This window comes from Pipistrellus kuhlii, unplaced genomic scaffold (genome assembly GCF_014108245.1).
Source record: "Pipistrellus kuhlii isolate mPipKuh1 unplaced genomic scaffold, mPipKuh1.p scaffold_m20_p_3, whole genome shotgun sequence".
Taxonomy (NCBI): domain Eukaryota; kingdom Metazoa; phylum Chordata; class Mammalia; order Chiroptera; family Vespertilionidae; genus Pipistrellus; species Pipistrellus kuhlii.
In genome coordinates this window covers 21,459,178-21,487,139 of record NW_023425529.1, presented here as the reverse complement: position 1 = coordinate 21,487,139, position 27,962 = coordinate 21,459,178, and the positions used below count along the sequence as shown (strand labels likewise).

The 27,962-nt window shown below is 39.0% G+C and overlaps 1 protein-coding gene across 2 annotated transcripts in view; it reads right to left on the bottom strand.

Annotated features, from left to right (window-relative positions):
• PTPRO (protein tyrosine phosphatase receptor type O) overlaps positions 1-26,607 on the bottom strand; it is a 203,105-nt gene extending 176,498 nt beyond the window's left edge. For both annotated transcript variants that reach the window (XM_036454558.2, XM_045587797.1), the window contains exon 1: positions 26,232-26,607. In XM_036454558.2, coding sequence (XP_036310451.1) covers positions 26,232-26,306 — 75 coding nt within the window. In that variant the 5' untranslated portion in view covers positions 26,307-26,607. The remainder of the gene's footprint in view (positions 1-26,231) is intronic.
• Positions 26,608-27,962: the final 1,355 nt, after the last annotated feature.

The window sequence follows — 27,962 nt, the reverse complement described above, 5'->3', positions numbered from 1 at the left end:
ATGTGCGTGTGTGTGTGTGTGTGCGTGTGTGTGTGTGTGTAGTGAGGGAGTGTTCTAGGTCTAATGTATATTGCAATCTGCATATAAATAGAAGTGCTAAACTGAAGCTGTCCAATTTTAGGCACATGATGAAAAGGCAGGTTGCTTTGGAAAAGACAATAATGCTGGGAAAATAGAAGGCAGCAGGAAAAGAGGGAGACTGTGTAGAATAAGCCACAGGCATGAGGGCAGGCGCTGAGCAAGGCTGCTGAGGAAGGACATGCGGGCATCACTCTCTCATACAGTCGCTGGGAGTCAGTCAGCGGCATGTAACACATTAAGGTGAATATCTGGAAAATTAATTATTACATGTTAGAAAAAGCATGTTGATAATGATGACAGAAGTCAGGCCATGCTGAAAGCAAACAATTTCCTCAACAATCACATTTCTCGGGAAGTAAATAATAGAAATTTATCCCTAACAATATGTTTTCTGGGTGGCTGATGGAATCTACCTCCCAGAGAAACTATTAACGTGAATCTGTTGTTTGCTGAATGAAAGTAGCTAAACCTGTTTTTATAAGCGCTTCTCCCAGTTCACCTGTATGAAGGCTGAATCAGGCTGGACAATCGAGGTCTCCAATTCCTTAGACACAAAAAATTGATCCAGAGGTGGGCATAGGAAAGGTAATCAATGCATGCTATTTCAAAGATTATAGAGGAAATAGAGGCACCTCTATCTCTAGTTTGGTTTGAGCAGCCCAATGTCCCTCTGGGTTTTGACACTTCTGAAAATCCCATCCTCACCCTCCACCCTTTGTGTTCCCTTCTCTGAAAATAGTAGTTACCAATGAACAGTTACTAACTCCCACTAACAAATAATTTGGGGCGAACTAATGTGATGATGGTAACTGGTCTAGACAAGTGAGCCCTATAATACACTCTCCGTGGTGCCAGATCCATTACCAGGGCTACCTGCTGGGCTCACACCCCATCAGGGTGCTCACTGGGCAGGAGCCAAGAGCCAAGACAGTGAGATGGTTCCTCAAAGCATCTCCACAGAGAGGGACCTCCTCTGGCTTCCTTTTCCCTAGAGAACAAAGAGGTGGAGACACTGCATGCTTCCCTTCTCTTTCAGTGTGCAGCTCATGCGCAGTCATTTCTAGGTGACATGTCCCCTGAGGTTATTTTTTTAGAAAAGTTTCAGAATGTATAGAACTGGTAGAATACAAATATTTCTCACGGGAAGGAAAAATAGATTTTCTAAAACCACGAGAGGTTTTAAGTTTTAGAGAATCAATTCAAAGCAGCTTAGGAATAAAATGGATGGATTTTCTTTCATATTGGGAAAATCCAATAAGGGATGACTGGATCCAGGGACTTACACGGTATCATTAAGCAATGTCTTCACTTTAATATCTTGACTCTCCTCTCTGTTGGCTTCAGTATTTGTTTGTCAAGTTTTCTCTAAGTGGTAGAAAACTGTTCCCAAAGAGGAAAAAGTTCTGCATTTTTTTTTTATTGTCTGATCTCCGGTGCCTCTGTTTCCCTTATAATCTTTGAAATAGCATGCACTGATGACCTTTCCTTGGTTCCTATGCCCACCTCTGGATCAGGTTTTTTTGTTTGTTTGTTTGGTTGGTTTTTGTGTGTGTGTGTGTGTGTGTGTGTGTGTGTGTGTGTGTGTGTCTAAGGGATTGGATACCTCAATTGCCCAGCCTGACATGTAACCTTATCACAGAGGCAGGAGTATTGGTGAGAACAGCCTCAGATCACCTGAACTATAGAAGAAATAATTCCTATATGAAAGAATTGAAGTCACATATTCGTGGCAGGCTTCAGATATTTACTGAAATGTGTTTTTTGCAATTTAAATGTTGGACTTGAGAATTTTATGGATTCAAAGTTATCATTATTATTGTATTTCCAGAGTGGTTGTGAAGTCAGACTCTCAGCCTGTAGCCTGAGGACTTACAGTACTTTCATAAAACTATTTTGTCAAGTTTCTGAATCCAGAAACTTGGAAGGTCTCGGTTTCTTCAAGTCCCTCGCAGTTTATTCTATGCAAGGAATCCATTCTCAGGCTTCCATTTTGTATGGCATGGCCACAATAATAAGAAAAAAATGTGTGTGGGGAGGGGAGAGGAGGGAAGAAATCAAGAATTCTTCTCTAAAAGCTTATATGCTAATATCCCACTTTTGAAGATGTCAGAGTGAGCCAGAGAATGCCAAGCCTCGTGGCTGAGCGGCCAAGTTCTGTTCCCAGCCACATGCCTGGAGTTTCCATTGAAATCAATGGGAGTTGTGTGTGTCTGTTAACTGAGGACAGAAGCTGGCTGTGTATAAATAGCTCTGCAATGGTGAAAATCTCTTCTTGTGTGTCTGGTACAACAGAGGTAGTCTTTTGCAGTTCGTGGCTGCTTCTCTCTCTAATAAAGTAGCTTCCAGAAATTTGATACCAGACTATTTGATGGCAACTATGTCATTGAAAAGATTTTGATCAGGGATGTGAAGCATTATTTACCCCAAATGTCTCTCGTTTTCAACTAGCAAACTCAAGCCAGGTTTGACAGTTCTTTGTAAAACCAGGCTTCACTGTTCCCTGGGCCGAGCTGTCAATCTGCTAATTGACTGATAGGCAGCTAACTGGGGGTTGGGATGGGAAGTGTTCACTAAGGGGTGGCAAAGTTATCTGAAGCAAAGTGCTTAAATTCATGCTGGCTGCCAAAGCATCAGGGCTGCATGGCATAGAGAGTTTTCCATGGGAACAGTGCTTTGGTCCCAGCAGGCAGGACACATGGGTCCAGTCTGAGACCCTGAGGTCACCTGCCATCCAACCAGCAGCCTCAGTCTGGAACTCAGCATATTGATGTTAAGCTGGAACATCTTCTAGCCTCAGATGAGAATATTTTTCAGATCAGAGTTAAGAATAAGCTCATACACTATGCCCTAGAAATAAGAGATTTCTCCTAGATTTTTATAAACAATGTCCTCGTGGAAAGTTACATATGGGTAGCCTTCACCTTCAATCCCTGTCCTAGTTCTGAATGTCAAACTCACAGGCTTCTGGACATCTCTACTTGCATCGGCCATTACCCAAAAGGCAACTTTTATCTTCCCCTGCCCCTGATCCAGAAAATGTTTACTGTGGCCTCATTATCTAACAGCTTTAATCTAATAATCCACGTCAGAACACTGATACCGTAGTATGCCTTAGCTTCTCTCTTTTCCTTCTTACCACATCAAACAGTCTAAGCCCCATTGATTTTACCTGTTGAATTTCTCCATTCTACCCTCCTCCCATGCAGATGGATTCCAGTGCAGGTTTTAATCCCACTAATTCCTGCTTTCAGTCACATTTTTGTTACCTCTTTGCGGAGTGGACACATGTTTTTGTGTCTAAGCTTTGTTTTTTAAATCTGTGAAATGGAGATAACATCTACTTCACAGAGATGGTTAATAGGAATTAAATTAGATTCAATGTGTATCTACTACGAGGCAGAGACTTCATCCTTTCTTGCTATGACTATTGTAGCGGTCTCCTCAAATACAGTCCTGCCTCTTCTCTATTCTTTAGGCTACATATTGTGGCTAAAGTAAACTTTCTAAACTGCTAACCCTTCCACATTATTCATCCAAAAATATTTTGTATAATAAATAAATCCTTGTGTCACTTACCCATCTATTAGCTTCATCTCCAATAGTACCACTTCTTAGCCCAACATTTTACCAACTGGTGCACTGTCCATTTACTCAGCCATCCAATTGGAAAATTAGAATTTGTCACCTTAAAATTGCCTCTTCTCTGAAACTTTCTCTGATTTCACTCCAAATAGTTAGTTGACTCTTTCCTTAATTCCTTCACGGTTCTTTAAAATATGAAACATATACACTGAGTGACCAGATTATTATGATCTCTGAACGCTTAATAATCTGGCCACTCAGTGTATATCCTATATAATAAAAGGTTAATATGCAAATTGTCCCCTCAACCAGGAGTTTGACCAGCAGGCAGGCCTAACTGCCCATGTCCCCTCCCCCTGGCCAGGCTGGCCAGACTCGCCATCCATGCATAAATTCATGCACTGGGCCTCTAATATATATACTGAGTGATCAGATTATTATGCGTTCAGAGATCATAATAATCTGGCCATTCAGTGTATATTTCTATTATAGATTTAATTGTACTGCATTGGCATTATTTGCCCATAAAGTTATTCTCCTGACCAGATTATTCTGTGGCCTTCAAATATACTTTGAAGGACATACTGTAATTAAGAGTATGTTTTAATTATTGTTCTCTCCTAAGAGTGTATTCCAATGCTGTATTAATTTTCCATTGCTGCCATAACAAATCTAAAATAGTACACATGTACTGCCTTGCAATTCTATATATCAGAAATCTGGTTTGTATCTCATTGGGCTAAAACCAGGTGTTGGCAGAGTTTTTTTTCTAGAGACTTTAGGAGAGAATCTCTTTGCTCATTCAGACTATTGGCAGAGTTCAGTTCTCTGCAATTGTAGGATTAAGGCTTGCATGTCTTTGCTGGCTGTCAGCTGAGCACAATTCTCAGATTCTAGAGTTTGCTTGAATATCTTGGCTTGTGCCCCTTCCTTCACTTTCAAAACCAGAAATGGCAGAGTCTGTCTTACTGTGTCCTGATTTACTATTCTTCTACCTTCTTCTACTAGTTATAAGGACTCGTGTGATTAGGTTGAGCCCCACTGGAAATTCCAGGATATTCTTGCTCTAGTAAATTTTTCAATCTTAATAATATCTGCACAGTCTCAATTGTCATATAAGTAAGTTATTCCTAGGTTAGAGTGCAGATATCTTTGGGGGACCATTTATTCTGCCTATCAAAAGTGCCTAGCATAATTTAGATGTCTTTAAGAATAAATATGACTTTTCCAGATGGATGTATAGGGATGGAATGGGAAGAAGCTCTAGGGAGAAGGGGAAAATGTATGCATTTCTGCCTGTTTGGGAGGAGAGAAAGTCAGGAATGCATTTGTCGATAAAAAGTCATCTTAGCTGAAACCTAAAGGATTATTACACACTGGTTATATTGGAGGAAGAGTGTAGGAGAAAGGAAATTTTGAGGTATAGAGAATGGCATATACAAAGGACTGGGGGGTGGTGAGAATGAGTGTCGTTTGAAGTACTGAGAAAAGTTTAGAATGACCACAGCACAAAATGTGAAGAATGGGGAAGAAATGATACTAAAGAAGTAGTCAAAAACCAAATCAAGAAAGACTTTTCAGCTAATGAAGAATTTTATCCAAAGAATCAAGGAAAGCCATTTACGTGTTTTCAACAGAAAAATGAGATGACGGGTTTTATCTTGCTCCATTCCTTTATCCTTTGACTAAATGAATTAGTTGGCCATTCCTCATCCCTATGCCTGAATTAATCTGTTCTTTCTATATCAAGAGATTACTCTTTCATTGATCATCACATTTCTCTTTTTTATACAAAAAAAAAAAATTAGAACATGCAGGATTCTTGGGAAATATTAGCTACTATCCTTCTAGTCCTTCTAGTCTAATGCCTGAAGGAAGTATTAGACTTGTCTGTGAGCAACAAAGGTTGGGACCTCAAACTCCTCCTGCTTTCGCCAAAAGGTGGACAACTTTCTGTGGCTTTGCATCTGAGAGAATGAGAAGTAAGCCTCCACATATAAAAATGAGGCAGGCACACTGTTATCATATCCAAGTTGGGGCGGTAATGGGAGAAATAAAATAGCACACAAATAGCATTTTGAAAACTTAAGTAAAATGGAAATTAGAAATAAGATTTCTGGAGGGAAAGCTCCATGTGCTACGGCTTGTTCTTACAATGGTGGCACATTTATGACGGTAAATTACTGCTGAATGAGAACAACATAGCAGGTACTTAGGCTTGATAGTCAAAATAGGGGTTTGAGGATATGGGGACTTTATATGTTTACCAGAGAATACAAAGGCACTAAAGCCTGAAAGTCAATAGAGACACAAGAAAGCAAAAATCTAGAAGCTACAATCTAGTATGTTCAAAGAAAGATGCTCAAGGTACACTGGAGAAATGAGACCTGTCATATTTGTGAATGCATACTTTGTCCTTAAACACAAAATGGCTGGAAGAATTGGCAAAACTTGTGAGGGGGGTCCAGAGGGAAGAAGAAGGGAAAAGGAATAGGAGAAGATATTCAGGTCAGATTTGCTCTCTAAGCTGAAAAAAAAATAAAAAAATGAGTCCTTTCCATGCCCCTATCCTTCGTGACTTCTCTGGAGCCTCCTGAATATTTATAAAGATGAAAGGAAGGCAGAAGGGACTTAAGAGCCTCTTCACAGGAAATCACTTTTAAATATGTGGTTATTCTAGAAAATAATTGACACAGGCAATTACATTTCTTGTTACAAGATATAATCAAGCTGCATATTAGATTCAGGAAGATATCATCTTCCACACAGATTCAAACCTGTGTAGTTCTTTTCTGATGCGTTAATGTGTATTTCCCTATGATCATATGTGAGCTACTAGTAAAAAGAGAGAAAGAAAGGACTTTCTTTACATAAAACGTAAGTAATAAAACTACAGACCAAGCGTGGAGAGGAAGGATGGAGTAAGAAGAGAAATTGTAGAAAGATGGGATGATTGGAGGCTGATGGGTGTGCACAGCTGGAATCACTTAATTCCTCTGTGCTCCAAAAGAGTTAGCACCCAATGGCAATCATATCTGATTTCAATCTTGGGGGATGAAGTGGGCAACGATTAATCTTCACGCCATGAGCTGTGGCATGCTTCCTAAGTAGAAACATTATAGCAAAGCATTTCAGGATTTATCATGGAGGTATGGTGCCATGGAAGTGAGAGGTTGGTATGGGAGGCCATCTGGTGAGATGCAACTTGTCAATCTCCCAGATGGTTTGTGAAAGAGAGAGTCTTGATATTGAACTGAGATCAGCATATGAAAAGAGCTATGAAATCACAAACTTAAACCTCGTTTTTATATAGTATTTTGGAAACATTGTTAAGGAAATATATATATTTTATATGATCTGAAAGATCACATAAAAGTTTTAATTATAATATGGAATCTTTTCAATAACATTTGTTTTCACCTCTTTTTTTTTTTTTTTTTTTAATCTTCATTGTTGAAAGTATTACAGATGTCCCCTCCCCAGGCCTTCCCCACACTATTGTCTGTCCATGGGATATGCATATATGCATATAAATTATTTGGTTAATCCCTCCCCCTTTCTCTCTGATTCATGTGTCAATGTCTCTGGATATGTTTTGTTCAATGGTTTACTTTCTTCATTAGATTCTACATATAAGTGAGATCATGTGAAACTTGTCTTGCTCTGACTGGCTTATTTCACTGAGTATGCTTTCACCTCTATTAATAGGTGTTTTATTAATCTTAAGTTATTGAGTTGGGAGAAAGAAATTGCTATTATTTCCATTGATTTATTTGCATATCTCCAAGTTTTATAACACTTTTGTGGAAGGAGGTCTATAGGAATAAGATTGATACCTGGTGTATAGATGGGTCAATTGTTCTATAATTGGAGTTATTACTGTAAATATGTACACATTTGTAGCCACAGATGAGTGAAACTCAAGAAAACAGTGAATGATCAGCACAGTATTTGGTGTATAATTGTTTAATATAAGTTCATCGAAAAAATAAATGAATTATGGTTGAAAGTAATTTATGAAATAACTTAAGTGATCATAGACATAAATACTGTATGAATATAATGTCTGATAGAATTATATTTATGAAGTTGGGTGAAAATAATTTTTTATGGGAATAATCTGATTGGTAGACCAGAGGTGGAACTGAGCTGAAAATATTTTGTCATTAGACGTCATATCCTATCTAATAAAAAAGAATATGCTAATTGACCATCATACCCTCACAAGAAGGCAGTGCCCACAGCCACAATATAGTGGTGCCCAGTCCCCTCAGCCCTATCTCATCCAGCCTCAGTCCTCCAGTCCCTTCAGCCCCATGGGGGGGGGTGACAGGTGCCACATGCCTCATCCAGCCAGAGTCCTCCAGTCCCCTCAGCTCGGTAGGGAAAGGCAGCAAGGGAGGGCCAGCAAGGTAGAGCAGTTGGAGATGATCATGCTGGCAGAAGAGCAATTAATGTCAATCAGGCAGGCAGGGGAGTGGTTAGGGGGCTATCAGGTTGGCAAGCAGAGTGGTTAGGGGCAATCAGGCAGGCAAGCAGGTGAGTGGTTAGGAGCCAGCAGTCCCAGATTGTGAAAGAGATGCCCAGATTGGAGACGGCGTAGTCTGAGTCCCCCAACTCCCATGCACGAATTTCATGCACCAAGCCTCTAGACTTATAAATATTATATATTAAATCATTCTAGTCCCGTAAGCAAGCTGTGATAGGTCAGACTTTACTGTTTTTAAATATAGAGTATGTACTGCAGTATTAATTAAAACCCTCTGTGACACTACACACAAGGCAGATTCAGGTAAATGTAAAGAAAGAAACTACCTCTATACCAAAGCAAATGAAACAAAGGAATGCAATCATGTTGAATAAGATAGTATCATGTATTTAAATTGAGCTTTACAGTTTACAGAGTGCTTTCACAGATTATCTCATTTAGACTGCACAGTATTCCCATGAGGCAGAAGTGATTATGATTCTCATTTTTACAGAGAGGTGAAGTGTCTAAACCACTGTGGGCAAGTAGTCTTTCCTCTAGGCTGTCTCATTTTCATTGATAACTCTAACATCATTTTTTTTTATCAAGTACTTGGTTTTCTGTAACCTGAGGCATATACTACATTTTATAAAATATCTATTTAAAACTTAGAAAAGATGCTCATTCAAAAACTCTTTCCAGCTGTCAGTTTGCTTCAAAGTGATAGAAACCTATCAAGGCAGCACACCTTTAATAATAGTACAGCACATTTAGTCATGAGCTGTTTCTTCAAAAATTACCATGAAACAGATTGAGAGCTAAATATGAAATTCTGAGCTCTCCAGTGAAAGCAGAGACCTCATTTCATTCAGATCAACTCCAGACAGAGCAGACAGGAAGAAATGGCTGAACAATCATTTCTCCCCCCCCCCCCCCCCCCAGTCATAGTAGTACTCTTCCCAGCTCAAGGTTGAGACAGTTTATGGGGGAGATGGTATGGCATAGTGTGCTTTGTTAATAACTTTCTCAGCAAGATGTGTCTTAAAGAGATAATAGTCACATTCTGAGGCCTTCCTTGTGCAGAAGCATCTATACAAAGTGTAGTATCTCATGAACAAACAGGAAAGAAAAAGAAAAATAACATTCCCTCAAGGAAATGATATAAACTTCTTAAAATTTGTGTTAACAGTTAATGTTGTTCTTTCACATATTTTTGCAAATACTCCAATAAATTAAATTTTAAAAAGGAAAACAAATACAACTGTTATCTTCAGGTATGCTTTTTCTTTGCAAAACTAATTTCACAGAACAATCAGATATGTAATAATAAGCCTCTTGAGGATGTAATTTTTTATGCAACTAGACATTCAAGTCGTGAGTAATTCATTATGTCTTCTATTTACACTTTGTCAGATAAGAGTATTAAACAGAAGAGCTGAGAGGAACACAGAACACTACCATTAATCTGTTTAAATTTGCAAATCTAATGCAATCAGAAGGAAGACATTAGTGTTAAAATTGTTTTCTGCACAGGTGGTATCTTTCATTGAGGGAAAGGCTTGTCTGAAATGCAAAAGTCCTGTAAAGCCAGCAAACCACGAAATCTCATGCAGGCTTCTAAAGCCAGGGCAAAAAATCTTCCTGGGTACTTATGTCATTGACTATAAAAGCTCTGGACGTACGAAAATTGACATACAGTCTCTCCATGCCAGGACATGACATTACACTCAGCTCTGTGCACTTATCTAATGAAGTGCGACAGCCCCATGTCCATTACACTGAAGAATGTGAGGACCAAAGGTATAAGCTCGATACTTGTGAATGTGTAGGGATCTTGTGACAGTCAGTAGGCTTTGGTCTGGGACTGTGTGACTGACAGATTGACAAAAAAAGAGAAACTGTGAGAAAGATTTTGGACAAGTAGGAACTAATTGTCCCCAGGAGTAACCTGTACCTTGTTTCTGTCCAAATGGCAGTTCCCACCATGGAGTTAGAAACTGATTCAGTCCGCTGTGTCTCAGGATGTTTCCAGAGGAAGAGGAGGAGGCAGACATTGTGAGTTAGGGAGTGGGGAAATAGAAACTGTGTCAAACAGACCAGTTTCATTCCTAACTCCTTCAGGGACTCTCTGAAACTCAGTTTCCCCCATATTGAAATGACGATAATGATACACAGGCGTATGTAAGAACAAAGTAAGTTCACCTATGTAAAGTCTCCAAGACAGTCCCTGATAAATAGCAGGCACTCAGTAAATGGTAGTGATCCTCACCATCATCTCCAGCAAGAGAGCAAAGCTTAAAAGAATTCTATTCTTATTTCTGCCTGAGATAACTATATGGTTTATTTCCTTTGGGACATATCCTATATAATAAAAGGCTGATAAGCAAATCGACCAAACAACAGAACACCAGCAGAGCTACCAGTTTCTATGACACACACTGACCACCAGGGGGCAGACACTCAACGCAGGAGCTGCCCCCAGTCCACAGGTCCCAGGCCAGACAAGGCGGGTGCCAGCGAGGTGCCCCCTCCCCCTGATCACTCCACTGGTCACCCCACAGATCAGCCCTGATCAACAGCCAGGCCTAGGGACCCTATCTGTGCATGAATTTTGTGAAGTGGGCCTCTAGCCTTATATAAAAATATGGCACTATTGGTAGGACCTTGATTGTTGAGTTGGTAGGATATTTATGTATATAACAGACCACTTTAGATCTTCTCTTAAGTTTTGGCTAGCAAAACAGTAATTTTAACTTGTGCTTTTTAAAAGTGTAAAAGAAATTCTACAAGGATGGGGCATATACTAGTATATGTGAATTATAATTATAATACTGTAATAGACATGACAACTTCTTTGTTACATGCAGCAGATATAAATTTGGAAGTATATTGACAGTTATAACTTGTCTCTGAAAAATATCCATATATTTTTTCATTTCTCTCTAATAGTGCATTAGAGATTCATACATAAACAACATGATCCAGGGGAGTTGAAATCTAGAGACTAAACTACCCAAGCAACAAAGGATTATTTTATCTAATTAAGACAGAGCACACATACTTAGAATTAAGCATTTGCATTTAGCAGCAAATTCAAAATTATAAAAGCAATTAAAGCTAAAGTGAGGTGTGATAATTTTTTCCCCTGCACACCACTGCTGAGCTAAAGCTCATTTGAACGCTTGCCTTTGCAGCACTGTAAAAGAGAAGGTTATGAATAGAATCTCATGGCTGGGCAAAGCAACCTTTTCCATCTCACTTCCAACCAGGCATCCTCCTCAAGAACCATCCTCTCAATTTGACTCAAGCCTTCTAAACATGACACAGTTTTTCACATTCTTACTTTTTAATCTTCTATTTATCTAGTCTGAAATGTTTTTCTTAACCTAGTCCATCCATCTGAACTCTACCAGAGAAGATCCAGATAGAAATGTGTCTTCCTTCATAAAAAAATGCTTATTCAAGCATAAATGCTTTCTCTTATTATATAAGAGCAGCCAGCTGACTATAGTTGTCTGTCTCATTCATTTGCAAACTAATATATTACTACTTCAGTCTTCTCTAATAGTATTAAATCATATATTGCCCTCTAACTTGCTGAATGTTTATATTTTCCCCTATATTACAGACTTCCAGATAGCATAATTTTGCTTTATTCTCTTAAAAATGATGGACGCAGTGCCTTCCTTACATGTCCAGTTTAATACACATTTGATGATTGACTGGTTGGAATATTTAAACATCTATTCACCTTCATATATCTTCCACTTATATCTCCTGCTTTACTCAAGTCTTTGAGTCTTAAACTTTATATTTCACTCTAATTTATTTATATTATTCCTAGATGTTACTTAAAAAATGCTATTTCCCCACTCCCTAAATGACATTATTTCATCAATCAATATAGTATTTTATCCTTTTATCCTTTTCTCCCACAATGGCAATTTCCATGACTTCATTTTTAACTGATTCTCTGAAAAGTCATTAAAATGTTGTCTTTAACATCGGTGTTATGGGAAATATAAATGGCAATGCCTTAATATTTAGCCATTTCCAGAACTCAGTAGATAAATCTCATTAAGACTATAGTTCAATATGTAACCTTCCTCATAATGCATTTGAGTTTGCAGCTAATGGTGTTTTATTGAAGTTCTTGTGTGTTTTTCACATTTGCTTAGATGGCTTTACTTTCCCTGCAGGCGTGATTATTGCCTTTTAGAGACAGTCCTCAAGAAAGAAGCTATATCTGTCAATCAGTCAGAATACTTAGCAGAGGGTTGGGCACTCAAAAAAAGTTTTAAAACATTTTCAAGGTAATTAGACATTTATAGGAAGTTCCATGCAGCCTTCATCCTGCCTCCCCAATGTTAACATATTGCATATCAAAAGAAGAAAATACCCCAAACCAGGAAATATCCCAGCTACAAAATTCACATGGGTACAATCTATAGAACTTACTCAGATTTCACTAGTTATCTATGTGCTCATTTGTGTGTAGTTTTATGTACTTCTATCACACACATAACTTCATGTAACTACCCCCATGATCAGGATACATGACTGTTCCATTGTCACAAAGCTCCTTCATGCTACCCCTTTATCACATGTCTACGTCCTCATTTCTCCCACCCAACTTTTAATCTTTGGCAACCATGAATTTGTTCTCCATCTCCACACATTTGTTGTTTCAAGGATGTTTCTTAAATGAACCCATACAGTAATCAACCTTTTGAGATGGGCATAATTTTCCTGAAGTCCAATCAAGTTGCTGTGTATATCAGTAGTTCATTCATTTCCGTTGCTGAGTTGTATTACATGGTATGGGAGTGTCAGTTTGTTTACACATTCACCAATTGAAGGGCATTTTGGTTATTTTCAGCGAATGGCTAGTACAAACAAAGCTGGTATGAACATTCCTGCACAGGTTTTATTTTTGATGAAGATAATTACAATTCACCTTATATGGCTAATTCATCTTGTTTGAGGCAGAGGTTCTCAGAGATGGGTGAGATGGATGAAGAGCTAGTGACTGCATACTGCATCAAACATGTGTGTTAGTATATTCAAGATCGATTGGTGTCTGTTGACTGGCATAATGATCTCTCACTCTTGGAAGTGTCCTGACTGGTTTGATAAATTATATAATCACTCTAATTCAGATTACTTAAAGATTCCAAGGATTGCTAATATGCCTTATCAGCTATGATGAATTGAATTGAGTTTTGGTAGATGGCTGTTTTGTAGTCTAAATACCTGTGAAGTGACCCCTGGGGTCTGAGAAATACAACAGTCTTCTTGCAATGTAAGTCTCTATTGTTCCTACCTCCTCTATTTCTGCTAGAACAAGTTTTTCTTGTGAGTCAGACTTATGACTGAGGACAGCTTCCAAAATCATGTCTTAGTGCCTCTGGAAGTGAGGACTTTGCCTCATCATTGCCAATTTGCAAACAATTGCAAGGATAAATTCCTAAAGATCCTAAATTCCTTGAGGATAAATTGGCTTAAATCACATGCCAATCTCAAAGACAGTGATCAGTGAGACGCAGGCCCAAAATGGGCTTAGCTTAGGTCACAGCTCATCCTTGGACCACTCTGTCCAGGGCATTGAGGTCAAGTAGGTGGATGGTATCCCTTTTACAAACTAGATGAATCAAAAAGGAGGATATTTCTTCAAAGGATAGCGGGTAGTGGAGAAGATGGTAGAATTTACCATTGGAGAAATGGTGATCTGGGCAGCCACTGTCATTTGTGCCTTCTTTGAAAAGGTCAGTACAGTGCCTAATGACACACAGATAGCAAGGAACATAGCCAGAATTCAATCCTCTATCTTTCTGCCTTGACATCCTTTATTCTTAAGTTTCTTATACATGGAATTTAGCTGTGGATAAATAAGAAACAAATGCCTGTCAATAAAGCATCTGAAGATGTTCTCTGTAATTAACTGTCACACTAATGAAAAGCTCACATGTAAGTTATAATCCCCAATACTTCATAATTATTATCAATATACTAGAAGCCCGATGCATGAAGATTCGTGCCAGAATGGACTTTCCTTTCCCTGGCTGCTGGCACCGCTTTCGCTCTGGTCCGGAGCCACTTTTTCACCTTCCTACACTGCTTAGAGGCCCCACCCCCGGCCGCTTGGCGGCCGCATATGCAAATTAACCACCATCTTTGTTGGTTATTCACTCCTGATTGGCTGTGGATGTCACGAAGGTACAGTCAATTATCATGTTTGTCTATTATTAGGTAAGATATGATCATCCATGTCTTTTCAGAGTGAAAGGGAGAGAGAGTTAGAAACATCAATTGGCTGCCTCCTTGCACACCCACCAAAGTATATGCCCTTGACCGGGATCAAACCTGGGACCTTTCAATCCGAAGGCTGACGCTCTATCCACTGAGCAAACAGGCTTTGGCTCATCCATGTTTTAAATGATACAAATACAATTAGGAATTGGATTCATTTTACCCACAGACCTATGGCTTGATTTCCTAAATTCCATGTCTTTAAAAAATCATCATAATCTATTTAAGTGAAAAGAGCAAGTTAAAATAGTACAGCAGTACTATTCTTTTTTTCCCTTTTTACATATATACTCGGATACACAGACTTAGGAAAAATTTGAAATGATAAATCCCCAGATGGTAGCTATTCTGGAATGGAATGTATAGGCATTTATATTTTCTTCTTCTTCTGCCTGCTGTATTTTATACATTTTTCCACAGTGAATATGTATTGCTTTTCTAATTCTCAATACATTTTCATTAAACTCCTCCATATGATGATGCATGTCTGATTCAGACAAAGATGTCAGTTTAAGAACTCCCTACTTCAGTACCACTAGAAACCACTTAGTAAAAACACTAATTGAAGGCCTCAGCATAGCAACAAGAATTTCAATAAAAAGACCTCATTAGGTTCTCAATTAACCTTCAAAAAATAAAATAAAAAGATGTTGCAGTAATCAGGTGAAAATGGGCTTTAAAGACAACTATCCTTTCTTTACAGTTCAAATGCAGTTGACCTGTGAACACGAATTTGACCTGAATGAGACCCCTTATAAGCAAATTAAAAAAAAAATACTATAAATGCATTTTCTCTTCCTTACAGTTCTTAACATTTTCTTTTGCTTATCTTCTTTATTATAAGAATTCAGTATATAAAACATATAACATAAAAATATGTGTTAATCAAATTATTATTTTATCAACAAGTCTTCCAGTCAACAGATGGATGGAAATTACTAAAGTTAATTGGGTAGTCAAAGTTATACATGGATTTTTGACAATACAGGGGGTCAGTGCTCCAGCCCCCATATTATTCAAAGATCAACTGAATGTGCCGAAACTGGTTTGGCTCAGTGGGAGAGCGTCTGTCTGCGGACTAAAAGGTCCCGGGTTCGATTCTGGTCAAGGGCATGTACGTTGGCTGTGGGCACATCCCCAATAGGGGATGTGCAGGAGGCGGCTGGTCGATGTTTCTCTCTCATCAACGTTTCTGGCTCTCTATCTCTCTGCTTTCCTCTCTGTAAAAAATCAATAAAATATATTTAAAAAAAAAATCAACTGCATGCAAAAAAAGTCAATTAAAGAAAGCAGCCTGGAACACTTATAAAAAGTGGCTGAATTTTAGCAGATACAACAGCTTTAGCTAATTAAAAAGAAACAAGTAATTACCTAAGTTTTTAGAGTAAAGTGCATGGTACTTAAGTCTAAGTCCTTGTCGTCATTTTAACAGTTTTGACAATACCAGAATTTCCATATTATAAATCCCAAATGCCTAACTAGTTTGAGTGAGGCCTATAGTCATTTCTGAAAGACTAATTAAAAAGTATAACTTAGGGGAAATTGTAAAAGAAATTTCCTTTGATGATGCAACATAAATACAGCTAAATCACATCCCTATATTTCTATGCAAATAACAATATTGCATTGGTGTACTTCATATTAACCAGGTTTTTTCTATAACCCATTAAGGAAGGGCCAAATGGCTTACTGTTGAATAATACATTACAGACATTTGGCATTTTATTATTCACCTTAATCAACTTAACATTCAGAAATTTTAGAAGCCAATTTTTCTTTCTAGATAAAATCTAAGAATTTTAAGTACATCCAAATAATGAGGTATTTCTTATGGTAATAGTGTCAGCACTGCACATATACAAAATATGCTTACTAGTACACTTTGTGGCATTTGGCAAGAACACTCCCATTTTTATTATTATACTTTAGTTTTAGCACACTATCAAGGTAATATTACTAGAATGTCTATTTTATGGATAACCAACTTGACTTAAAAAGGAAATTCCTGGTTTATCTGAGAGAAAGGCTGATGTATGACAACTAGCTTAATTCTGATACATCAACTCAGAGACAGAAAAAGAAATTTATAAATGTGTTCTTAAAGATTTCTGGAAATTCTGATGATATTTTAAAAAATTATTACACTCATCGGTAAGAAAAATAATTTATTACCGTATTTTCCTGCGTATAAGACGACCCACTAATTTTACAGTTAAAATATAGGTTTAGACCTATATTCGCCATATAAGACTACCTCCCACTTCAAAGAAAAGACTTACTTTGTCGTCAAGATCTGCAGGTAATTTTTGTGCAATTTTGGTCTTTTGCCCCCAATTTTTGGTTGACTTTTTTTTGTTACAAAAGTCGTCTTATACGCTGGAAAATACGGTAATCATAAATTATTAATGTTATTTTTATATTATCCAGACACACTTCTTCTTATCATAAATTCATGGAGGAAGTGATTCATTTTAACCATGTAGATGAGTTTATAAATAATCTGATCACAATTTCCCCCCTATTTTGGCTTTAAAGCATATATGGATTTATCAATAAACACAAAATTAAAATCACACAAAAAAATGACAACTAACCCAAACTCCCTTATTTTACCAATGCAGTAGCAGACTATGGATATAGATTAGCATAAAATAATGTAATATTTTTCAATTCTCTAGTGAAATACTGAATTTTATGAGTACTTATTTTAAGCATATGTTTTTATATTTTAGTTTTTTGAAAATCTTGACAATCCAGTTTTTTGATATACATATACAAACATTTCAATGAATACAATGCAAATTTAATCAGCCCATTTAACTAACTGTCCATGTTTAGATAATAAAATATTATATATATATTAAAATTGACATTTGTTTCCATGTGAAATTACCTGTTTGAACCTTATGCAGAAAACTATATTCATTTTCTAAAACTCATTAAAAATTTTCAATACATAACCCATATGTTTTAAAAAATAAAAATACCATTTTCAAAAATAAAAAAACATAAGTATTGAAGAAAAATAATAATTGATCATCTGAACTTCAATTATTTGTGTGAGTTTCCAGAAATGTCTTTAGAGATCTAGAACTAATCTGGGTACATCGACATACATAGAAAAATAAAAATGAGAAAAAATATTTTAAAAATTATTTTAATTTTGATGTATTCAAGTTGTAAAACCAAGAAAAATTAGTTGGCATAAATTATTTCTCCTCAGTGGTTTACTGACCTAAAAGATAGCAAGAAAAAAATGTGTGTGGAAACTTATCTTGATGCCTAAGAGTTCATTCTCACTTGTGGTAATAAACTTCTGCTCCCTCCACAAGATCACCAAATAGAATTTTCAGGTCATCTCCCCCTTCTAATTGCACACACTCTCCAAGTCCCACTCAGCATTGCCTCCCTGACAGCCTCTTCCTCCTGTCTCCTCTCACTGTGCATCAGCTCCATTCCTCACATTTGCATGCTTGCATCCTGCTCTTCCTCTGTCTTGAGTCTATCCCATACCTTCTGTTGGACCTCTCTTACCCCTTGTATTAACTCAACAAATACTCACAAACTGAGCATCTACCATGTGCCAGACACACTTCCAGCCATGGGGATAGAGCAGTAAACAAAAAAGTCCTTACTCTCATGAAACCTACAAGCATTTCAATGAAGAGGCTAAGTAATAATGGAGACCTAATACAATGTCTCATAGTGACTGATATTTTCTCTGAAGCAAATAAACCTGGGATAAAATAGTAAAACTTCAGAGTGATGGGGTGATTTTAGATTGGCTGTTTGGTAAAGGTATTTTGAGAAAATACCCTCGATCAGACGTTGAAATATAATGAAATCTGCATTAACAGGATACTTACCATGGAACATGCATTTTTTTTCCCTTTAGTTTATACTTCCAAGTCCTTACCATGATTCAGCATGGGATCCCCTTGGGTAGAAGGAGACTTCTTTTCCCCAAGTAGCTATTATAGCCAAGAAAGAGAAGAAAGGGTAATAGGCAGAAAAAGTGGGCTGGTATAAACAGCCGAAAGTGGTGTGATGGAAATTTAAAGACAGAATGGTGAGATGACAACCTTTTCACATTTGATCTTTATGACCTGTTAGGCCTGTTGGTAAAACAGTTATTCTTAACATTTAAGAAAGCAGGAACTGTCACAGCATAGTGTGTCCTAACATGAAATGGAGATACAAGTAATGTGTGAAAGCTACAACCAGAAATGGTTTGTCTCAAGACCAAATCAAACAGCAAAATCCATGAATGGAGCAGCCATTCTGTTGGTAATCTCACTATTTAAGACCAGTTGGCAGTAATAATACAGACAAGACCTAATGACCAGCTTATGTTTTGAACTAGATGATTTTTAAAAAGTATAGTTTTATAATTCAATGAAATAATTATACAGAACAAAATAAAACTCTTGTTATATATTAAGATAATATTGGAAAATAGTGTTAAAATGAATTTTCCATCTCTTTAAGAGTCAAACCCCCCAAAAAAAGTTTTGTATGTACAATGGTCAAAACCAGAATTAGCACAATCCATAAAATAAGGAGACTATGCACATTTTTTCTTCAAGGGAGTTTCTTGAATATCAGTCCTTGATAAGAAAGTTGGGAAGAGTTGCTCTCTTTCATACAACTTCTTCTGATTCTGAAATTTAAATCATAATTCATTTTGCTGCTACGTTTTCCTTACCATCAAGGTTATATTTCTCGATTTTAAAAAAAGAGAGATAAATAAAAAAATATACCTGGTGTATAACTATAGGCATTGTTTCTTAGAATATATTCACTATTTCCGTGAATCACTTTTAGGAAAATGATGCTACAGTCAAACTTGGGAAATGCTATACATACATCATAGCTCTCTTTTGTAAGGCAAAAATGCATATGAACATACTAAACATTCTGAGATATCCTGGTACTAAAATAATACTAGTTTAAACAGAGTTAAATAGATTAATGCCCCGATTCATGCCATTACAGAAGTGTTTGTTTTCAATAACACCCTCTGACATTGCACATTTTGGAAGATGATGCTCGATGCACATTTTTGCTACTTACTGATTTTGCATTGGCAATTTTTACTGTCCTATTTCTTTTTCTTCTTTTTATTTTTATATGTAACACTTATTGAGTGCTTACTATATTCTATACACTGTTTAAAGTACATTATGGTTATTATCCCACATATTCCTGACAATAATACTCTGAGATAAATATGTAACAGATTGTCAAAGGGGCCCCTGAGAGTTGAAATAACTCTTCCCCACATCCTGCTGCTGGGAAGTGGCACAGCTGGGAGCTGAGATGAAATCGGGTCTCTCCCACTTGCTGCTTATGTTCTGAACAAATAAGCAACCAGCTTACTCTTGCACTCCCAGCATGCTACTGCTCGCAAGCTCCACAGAAACCCAACAATCATTCCAGACCTTAGTTTACAGGACTCCTCTGGTATGTTTGAGGTTGCTGGCCAATCCCTCCCACTGGAATTCTGGGTTTCCTTGATTCTGCTTTCCCTGTGTACCTCTATGGCTATTCCTTCTTTATCTTTATAAATTTCTTGTTAAATGTTGGTGCTCCTCAAGCCCCCACCCTGGCTCACTGCCCTTTTCCCCTTGCCCTCTGCTGGGACAATATGGAACTTGTTAGAGCTAAAAGCACCAGGAGAGAAGAGCCTTGTGTCTGCCTCCCACCTCATCCTACCCCATTCACCGTCTTACTCATTTCTGTTTGCGCCACAGCAACCTCAAATCAATGACACAAGTATGCAAAGAAGTATCTCACAGGTATTTAAGCTGAAAGAGGTGGTACAATGGGTCTCTAAGGCCACCATAGATGCATTCTTTAAGGCTATGCCCTTGGATTAAACACCACCCATACAGATAACTAAGATCAGGATATATAAAAGGTCTCATCTCTTAAGGGCCAAGTTCAGACAAAAAATTGAAAGGATCTCTACTAAAGTAATGCAGAAATCTTTGTCAGTTGTAGTTGGTAGTAGTCATAAAAGAGGGATGAAATAGAAAAGGAAGCAAGAATATTACCTGCATATGTGAGCATTGCCTGAAGTTGCAGGTCACATACACTGAGTGGCTAGATTAATATGTTCTCTGAAAACATAATAATCTGGCCAGTCAGTGTGTGTGTGTGTGTGTATATACAATATATATATATATATATATATTAGATGCCCGGTGCATGAATTCGTGCATGGGTGGGGTCCAGCCAGCCTGGCCGGGGAAGGGACATGGGCAGTTAGCCAGCCTGCCTGCTGGTCGAACTCCTGGTCAAGGGGACAATTTGCATATTCTTCCTTTATTATATAGGATTATTATATAGGATATACACTGAGTGGCCAGATTATTATGGTTCAGAGATCATAATAATCTGGCCACTCAGTGTATAGAGGTGTGGAAAGCTATTTCCATAGTATTTTAACTCTAGTTTTTCATTGATGAAAACAAATAGCAGTTGAGGTAACACTGATAAATAAATGAGGAAGCAGGACTATTATTTTTCTGGACAAGAATAATATCAGTATTTTTATCTATGATTCTAATGAATTGTTCATATAAGGGAATGATAACATTTTGTTTTTGTTTTTGGTGTAATGATTGCATTGTAATGATAAAGATTTAATTCACAGAACAATACTTTTCTCATGTTTTCCTTAAAGATGTGTTCACAAGTCATTATTATATTTAACAAGTCTCAGTCAGAAACCAATTATATAATGTCAAAATTTAAATCCTCTTTATTAAGCTTCTGTTATTGCCTAATATCACATACTAAGTACAGCGCAATACAAAAACTTACAAAGGAAATTTCTTTATTCAAAAATTTCACAACATATTTGGAGTAGTTAAATGAATACACTAAGTGCTTTCCAGTGAAGCTCATTGTTGAATTGGGACTATGCTTCTGAAAATGCAACACAATTGGAAGTATGTACCTAAAGGTATTAACTGAGGAAGAAAATGAAAACTAAATATACTGGTATGTGGTCATTGCTGTTAAGTTGCTGCTAAGTTGGCACACAGCTGTCAATCACAATGGTTTAGATACAACAACTGTATTTAACACCAAAAATCCTTGGCACACTCTTAAGACTCAAGTTCAAATTGTATTTATAATACTCAGGAGTCAATGTGCTTATAAGTTTAAATAACTTGTTGTATATTTAGATGCTAGTTATAGTGCTACATTTAAAATAAGTACAATTCATATATTGCTTTTAATTACCTATGTGTATACAGATGTATATTTTTATGGACCAAAATGAGGATGAGATATAGAATGACTGTTCTATTCTTTCATAAAACAATAATCTTTCACACAACAAAGAACAAAAGCAAATGGATGTCACAGTGAAAACTATTACCACCAATCCCTTATGGAAGCCCAGCCCAATGAATCTTTTCCAACTTATTGGGGATGTCACATGTAGAGGGTTTCTCTAAAAGGTTGGTAGCAACATTTATCAAAGGAATCAGTGACAGAGGAGCAAACTTTATTCCTATGAGGATGGTCTAGACTGCTCTGGAAAGATGAAAAGATTATAGTTCATCTGCCAATTTATATAAAATAAAAGCCTAAGTAACCATTACATTGGAACAACCAGAATGACTGGTCTCTATGACACACACTGACCACCAGGGAGCAGATTCTCAACCAGAAGCTGGGCTCACAGCTGGCAAGTGCAGCAGCAGTGACAGGAACCTCTTCCACCTCCATGGCAGCACTAAGGAACAGCAAGCCCAGTCGTAAGAAGCAGCAAGCAAGTGGGTGGTAAGGGTCAAGGGGTCCCTGACTGCAAGAGAGATGTCCAACTGCTGGCTTAGGCCTTTATTTTTATATATGCCATCAATATTGACGTATATTTAAATTTTTTATAAACAACATTGTGCTTATGTAACATCGGTTATGCAGATATTCACCTTATAATATACAGTGGGTGGTTAAGACAATATGAGATGTCTGATTAAGCCAGCAGGCAGACATCCCCCAAGAGATCTCGGACTGTGAGAGGGTACAGGCCAGGGTGAGGAAACCTCTCTCAGTGCACAAATTTTATGCACCAGGCCTCTAGTATTGTATCATATAGAATGCAGATGAACCTTCAATAAGAAATGTGGAAGTGTGTGTGTGAGTGTGTGTGTGTGTGTGTGTGTGTGAGAGAGAGAGAGAGAGAGAGAGAGAGAGAGAGAGAGAGAGAGAGAGAGAGAGAGAGAGAGAGAGAGAGAGAGAGAGATAAAGTTGTGTAAGGGAGAAAAAGAAAAGAAGACAGGAGGTCATATGGAAGTGAAAAAAGGCAGACAGACCTTGGGAAGTGGATATTTATCCTGAATAGAAGTACTATGGCCAGCATCATAACACCAAACATAAACCTCTTTCAGAGAATATAATTAAGGCCTTCTTTTCAAATTTGACATTCTTTGGCTAAAAGTCAGGTAAGAGCAGAAATGGAAATAAATACAGAAAGGAGTTTAAGAAAGAAGGATTCATGCCAAGCCCATGAGTTTAGGGAACCATTCCAGTTGACTACTAATAAGCATCATTTCAGGGAAGGCAGAATTTACATTCGTATGATGTCATAGTCTACCATTTGCATCTTACTTGACAAAAATCTTGATATAGAGTGAACTGATACAGGAAACAATTGTCAGGGAGAGGTTTGGTAAAGATATGATAGATGACAGAAGTTACATTGTCTTCAAGGGGAATAATGGGAAGATGCATAAGAGGGAGACTCAGCAGATAAACATTCCATTTGCATTCATATATGGGTAGAAGATTTTGAAATTGGTAGGCTCCCAGTATATTTGATAAACAAAGCCTTTTGCTTTTTATTTTTATATATACCATCAATATTGACATATATTTAAAATTTTTATAAACAACATTGTGCTTATGTAACACCGATTATGCAGATATTCGCCTTATAATATACAGTGGGTGGTTAAGACAATATGAGATGTCTGATTAAATGTGTACATCACTAAACCATGGATAAGGAATAATGAACAAAGACATGACGGCCAGGCACGCTTGGACTACCTCAGTGAAACTGGTTATAGCTGATTCAAATATTCAGACTGTCCTACCACTTAATTTGTGAAAAAGATAAACTAGAAATCAAGATTCATACTTGAGTTTCTCTGTGGTTTTTAGAGATTTTCATTTTCATATGAGGATACTTCAAATAGAGTAGTGAAAGACTTATTGAGACCTACAGAGATTTGGGTGGGGGTGGATGAATGGTTTGTCTCTTACCACACATAGACCTTTATAGACCTTATCATTGAGATTTAATTGACAACATGGTATTTAATAATCGCATTTTACATCATGTTCCTGTCACCACCAGCATATTAAACTTATTTTACTGACATGTATTTAGGATCTTAGATGCTAAAGTTTCTCCAAATTATAAAGAAATTATACTATGTACCCAATTTACCATGTAATATATTATTACAGATGTAAATGCATAATCCTAGGTGCCCAACTTGCCACTTTGAACATTTCTTGTCAAATATAACAAAACTGGATTAAATGAAATAGCAAGTGTGAAATGCCTGGAAAGCTGTCTGGCATATCGTGTGTATTCAGTATATATCAAACTGAGTGGCACAGAGGTATCATTCTTCTGGTGTACTTTGTATTTAAGTGACGTAAAGCACTGCATTTATCTATAATATATAAAAGGCTAATATGCAAAGTGTCCCCTCGGGAGTTCAACTGGGGGACTGGGAGTTCAGTCATTCACTATGATTTGTGCTGACCACCAGGGGGCGGTGCAGAACATGGTGGGTGACCAGTGGCAGCAGTGTGGCACTGAGGGGACGAGGGAAGGAGGAGGTGGGATGGCAAGGATGCAGGGAACCTGATCACCGGCCAGGCCTAGATACCGTACACGCGTACGAATTTCGTGCACTGGGCTTCTAGTATAAAATAAAGAGCAAAGCTTTACAAAATTGTTTGTCCCATTACAACATTTACTTAAATGACAAGCTCTATCAGTGTATTTACTATGTGATGAAGTTTACCATAACTGCCATCAATCTGCAAATGTGCAGAAGTACAGCTACTATGTGGAAGGAACAAGGCAAACTTCTATCATGGTCACTGAGAGTGCCATTATATCATCATTGACCATTTTCTCACTCCAATATCAAGTTTTTATGGGAACTTTTGCCACATATTTTACACTTTAATTGCAGCACTCTATGCCCTCTCCCATTTCTGGAGTTCTGCCCCATTACAAAGAATTCAAATAATAAAACCTGCAGCTGGGCCAAAGGTTGGATTTGGACCAGGTGTCATGCATGTCAGCCTCAGCCGTTACTTAGTAAAATGTGTGGTGACTCCATTTCTCACTTTGGATGCATGACAAGTGTTGCATATACGAGGAGTCATGACAGCACTTGACAGGTAGAAAAATTAATAGGAAACTGAGCTCTAATGCATTGTGGTGTGTGCTCACAGAGTTTCCCCTGGAGTGAAACCGTATTAGTGAGCTTATTATTAGCCAGATTCTAAGTAACATGATTATTTAAACGTAAGAAAAATGTAAAACCATAGTAGATATAACTTAGAATCTCCTCTACGCACTCCATTGCTGTTTCTCCCTGAAACTATTTTTCCATTTAGATAAATGAAAATGTGGAATGTTTAGAAGTGGCACTGTTTTCAATCCATTGGTCCGGCGCCGCAGTCTCCTTGTCAAGCATTCATACTCAATGGCGCATGCCAGCAAGAAGTGACTCTTTGATAAGGAAACATTGGCATCCATCAATGTCTCGTCCATTTGTGAGGAAGGCAGCCTGTGGTGCTGAAAGAATAGCTCCCCGGGACCAGCACACAGTTTGCTTTGGGGAGGAGAATGGACTGGAAGAAGGACTCAGGACAGCACTGAAGTAAACCCACAGAAGACACAAGTGGTAGATAATTACCTCGTAACTTCACACCACTTTCCAAGAAAACGTCTAGCTAACATGGCTACATTCTTATGAACAGTATAGTTGTCAAAATAGATTTTTATTAATTAATTAATTTATTTATTTATTTATTTATTTATTCATTCATTCATTTATTTATTTATTTTTTGAAAGCAGCCCTCTCCTGTGCCTCAAAGTAAAACCCTGGAGTAGGATATTCCAAAGAAGACATGAAAAAGTAAATTACACCGATTTTTCTGCCATTGGGATGTAGAGGTATCCTTCTCAGTAAACCCAACGGGGAAAGTCCGGAGACTTTGTAAAGGGTTTTCTTTTGGGCTCAAGCTGACACTCCTTTTCCCAAAGAAAACCATCCTCACGACCCATCCACCCCCAGCAGCCCTAGGGCATCCAGGGAGCTCAGCGCCCGCCCCCAGAATAATCCCGGTAAAAGGTACATGAAGACAAAGCAGGCTCTCCCTCCGCTGGGGGAGGCGGGGAGGCTGGGCAGCCTTGGGGAGGGGGGTGGGGGGCAGCGCGACGCGGCCAGAAAAAGGGAAAGTGGCCTCCTTTTGCCGGAGGAGGAAGCATCATCCCACAAGCCCACCTCTGATGTGGCTAGCAGCGGATGGTAAAAGGGCACAGAGGGTGGAGGCTGGAGGGAACAAACTTCCCCATTCTCCCACCCCGTCCCCCAAGAGCGCGGAGAGCATGCACCCGCCCGGACCACAAAGCGCGCTCCCCGCCGCGGGGCCATCGCGTCCCGGGGCGCCGGGTCCCCGGGAGGCAGAGCCGGACGCCGGCGGGACCGCGGGGCGGGCGGGGCGCCGGGCTCCTACCTTGAGCAGCACAAAGAGCCCGAGCAGAGGCAGGAGGCGGCGGCCGCAGCGGGTGCTCGCGGGCAGGTGCCCCATCGTGGCGCGGCCGCGGACCCAGAGGGACGGTGGTGCAGCGGGGCCCCGGCGGCGGCTCACAATGGATGGAGAACTGGGGCTGCAGCTCAGACCCTGGGCGCCGAGGCAGCTCCCGGAGGACGCATGCTGCTACCGTTCCGGTCTCCCTGCCTCGGCTCTCCTTCCCGTACGGCCCCCGGGGTCCTCCGGGAACGTGCCGGGCGCTGCCGTTCTTGAGCAGCTAGGGATGGGGAGGGCGGGAGGAGTGGGCGAGGCGCTGCTGCCAGCTGAGGCGCGGGTCCGCGGGGCGAGAGAGGGGTGGGGACCGGCAAGCTCTCAGGCAGCAGCGATATTCTCTGGGCTGCGGATTCATAAAGTGGCTGCAGCCTCCCAGCCCTCCCACCCACCGGGGTCCGCCCGCTGCTGCCTCTTATCGCTGGGCTCCGCCCCAATCCCTCCCACAGTCTCGGACTTGGGAGTACTGTGCGGGGGGTTTTCCTGACTCCTCTGGACCAACTCGGGGACCACATCCCAGTCCCCTCTTAACCTCCCCATGTGGTTATAAAGGACCGGAAGTAACTCCTGAAAGGGAGGGGTGGTTGTGACTAGCGATGGAGTGAGTGTATGATGTGTGTGTGTGTGTGTGTGTGTGTGTGTGTGTGTGCGCGCGCGTGTGAGAGAGAGAGAGAGAGAGAGAGAGAGAGAGAGAGAGAGAGAGAGAGAGAGAGAATACAACCCTTCTCTCTTCCATTCTCCCTATCCCATTTAAACACTCTCGCACTCTCTATCCCACATTCACCAGGGCGGGTATAGCCCAAGTATACATATTTTCCATTTGGAATCAGGAGTTCTTGTAAATTTCAAGGGCCGCCCTTTGATACCATTTATCTTTAAAAAATAACATATGTTATTGATTTTTTTTTTTTTTTAACAGAGAGGAAGAGAGAGGGATAGAGAGTTAGAAACACTGATGAGAGAGAATCACCCACCAGCTGCCTCTTGGACATCCTCTACTGGGGATGTGCACGCAACCAAGGTACATGCCCTTGACCAAAATTGAACCCTGGACCTTTCAGTCCGCAGGCTGACGCTCTATCCATTGAGTCAAACCGGTTTTGGCGATACCATTTATCTTGTAAATGCAAAAAGAGCTTTCACTGTGTTGCATATTTTTATAAGATTATATTTTGCTATGTTGTCTTTCTATTTTTTCTTCATCACTTCTTTAGGAATTTGCTTAGCTTTTTATGCCTTTGTACACATGTACATATGGACCACTTCGGGGAAACATTAACAGTAAACAGTAAAGCATTCGTCATTAATTTGCATTATGAATACTCCATTAAGTACCACTGTAATTAGATGGCCAAAGACTGTAGATATCTACACTAATAAAAGAGAAGCATGCAAATTGACCATCACTCAGCTACACCCACCAGCCAATCAGGAGCGAGTGTGCACATAAACCCAACAAAGATGGCAGCAGCCATAAAGTAGGAGCGAGCAGGAGGCTTGGGTTGCCCCCAGTGATGGAGGAAGCCAAGCATCCTGCCCACCCTGGCTGGACCTGGCCTCCGCTCAAGGCTACAAAGTTTCAATTATAGAAGATAAATAAATCCCAGATACCTGCTTCCAGTTGGCCCTGACCTCTGCTCAAGGAGGCGCTGAAAAAAAAAA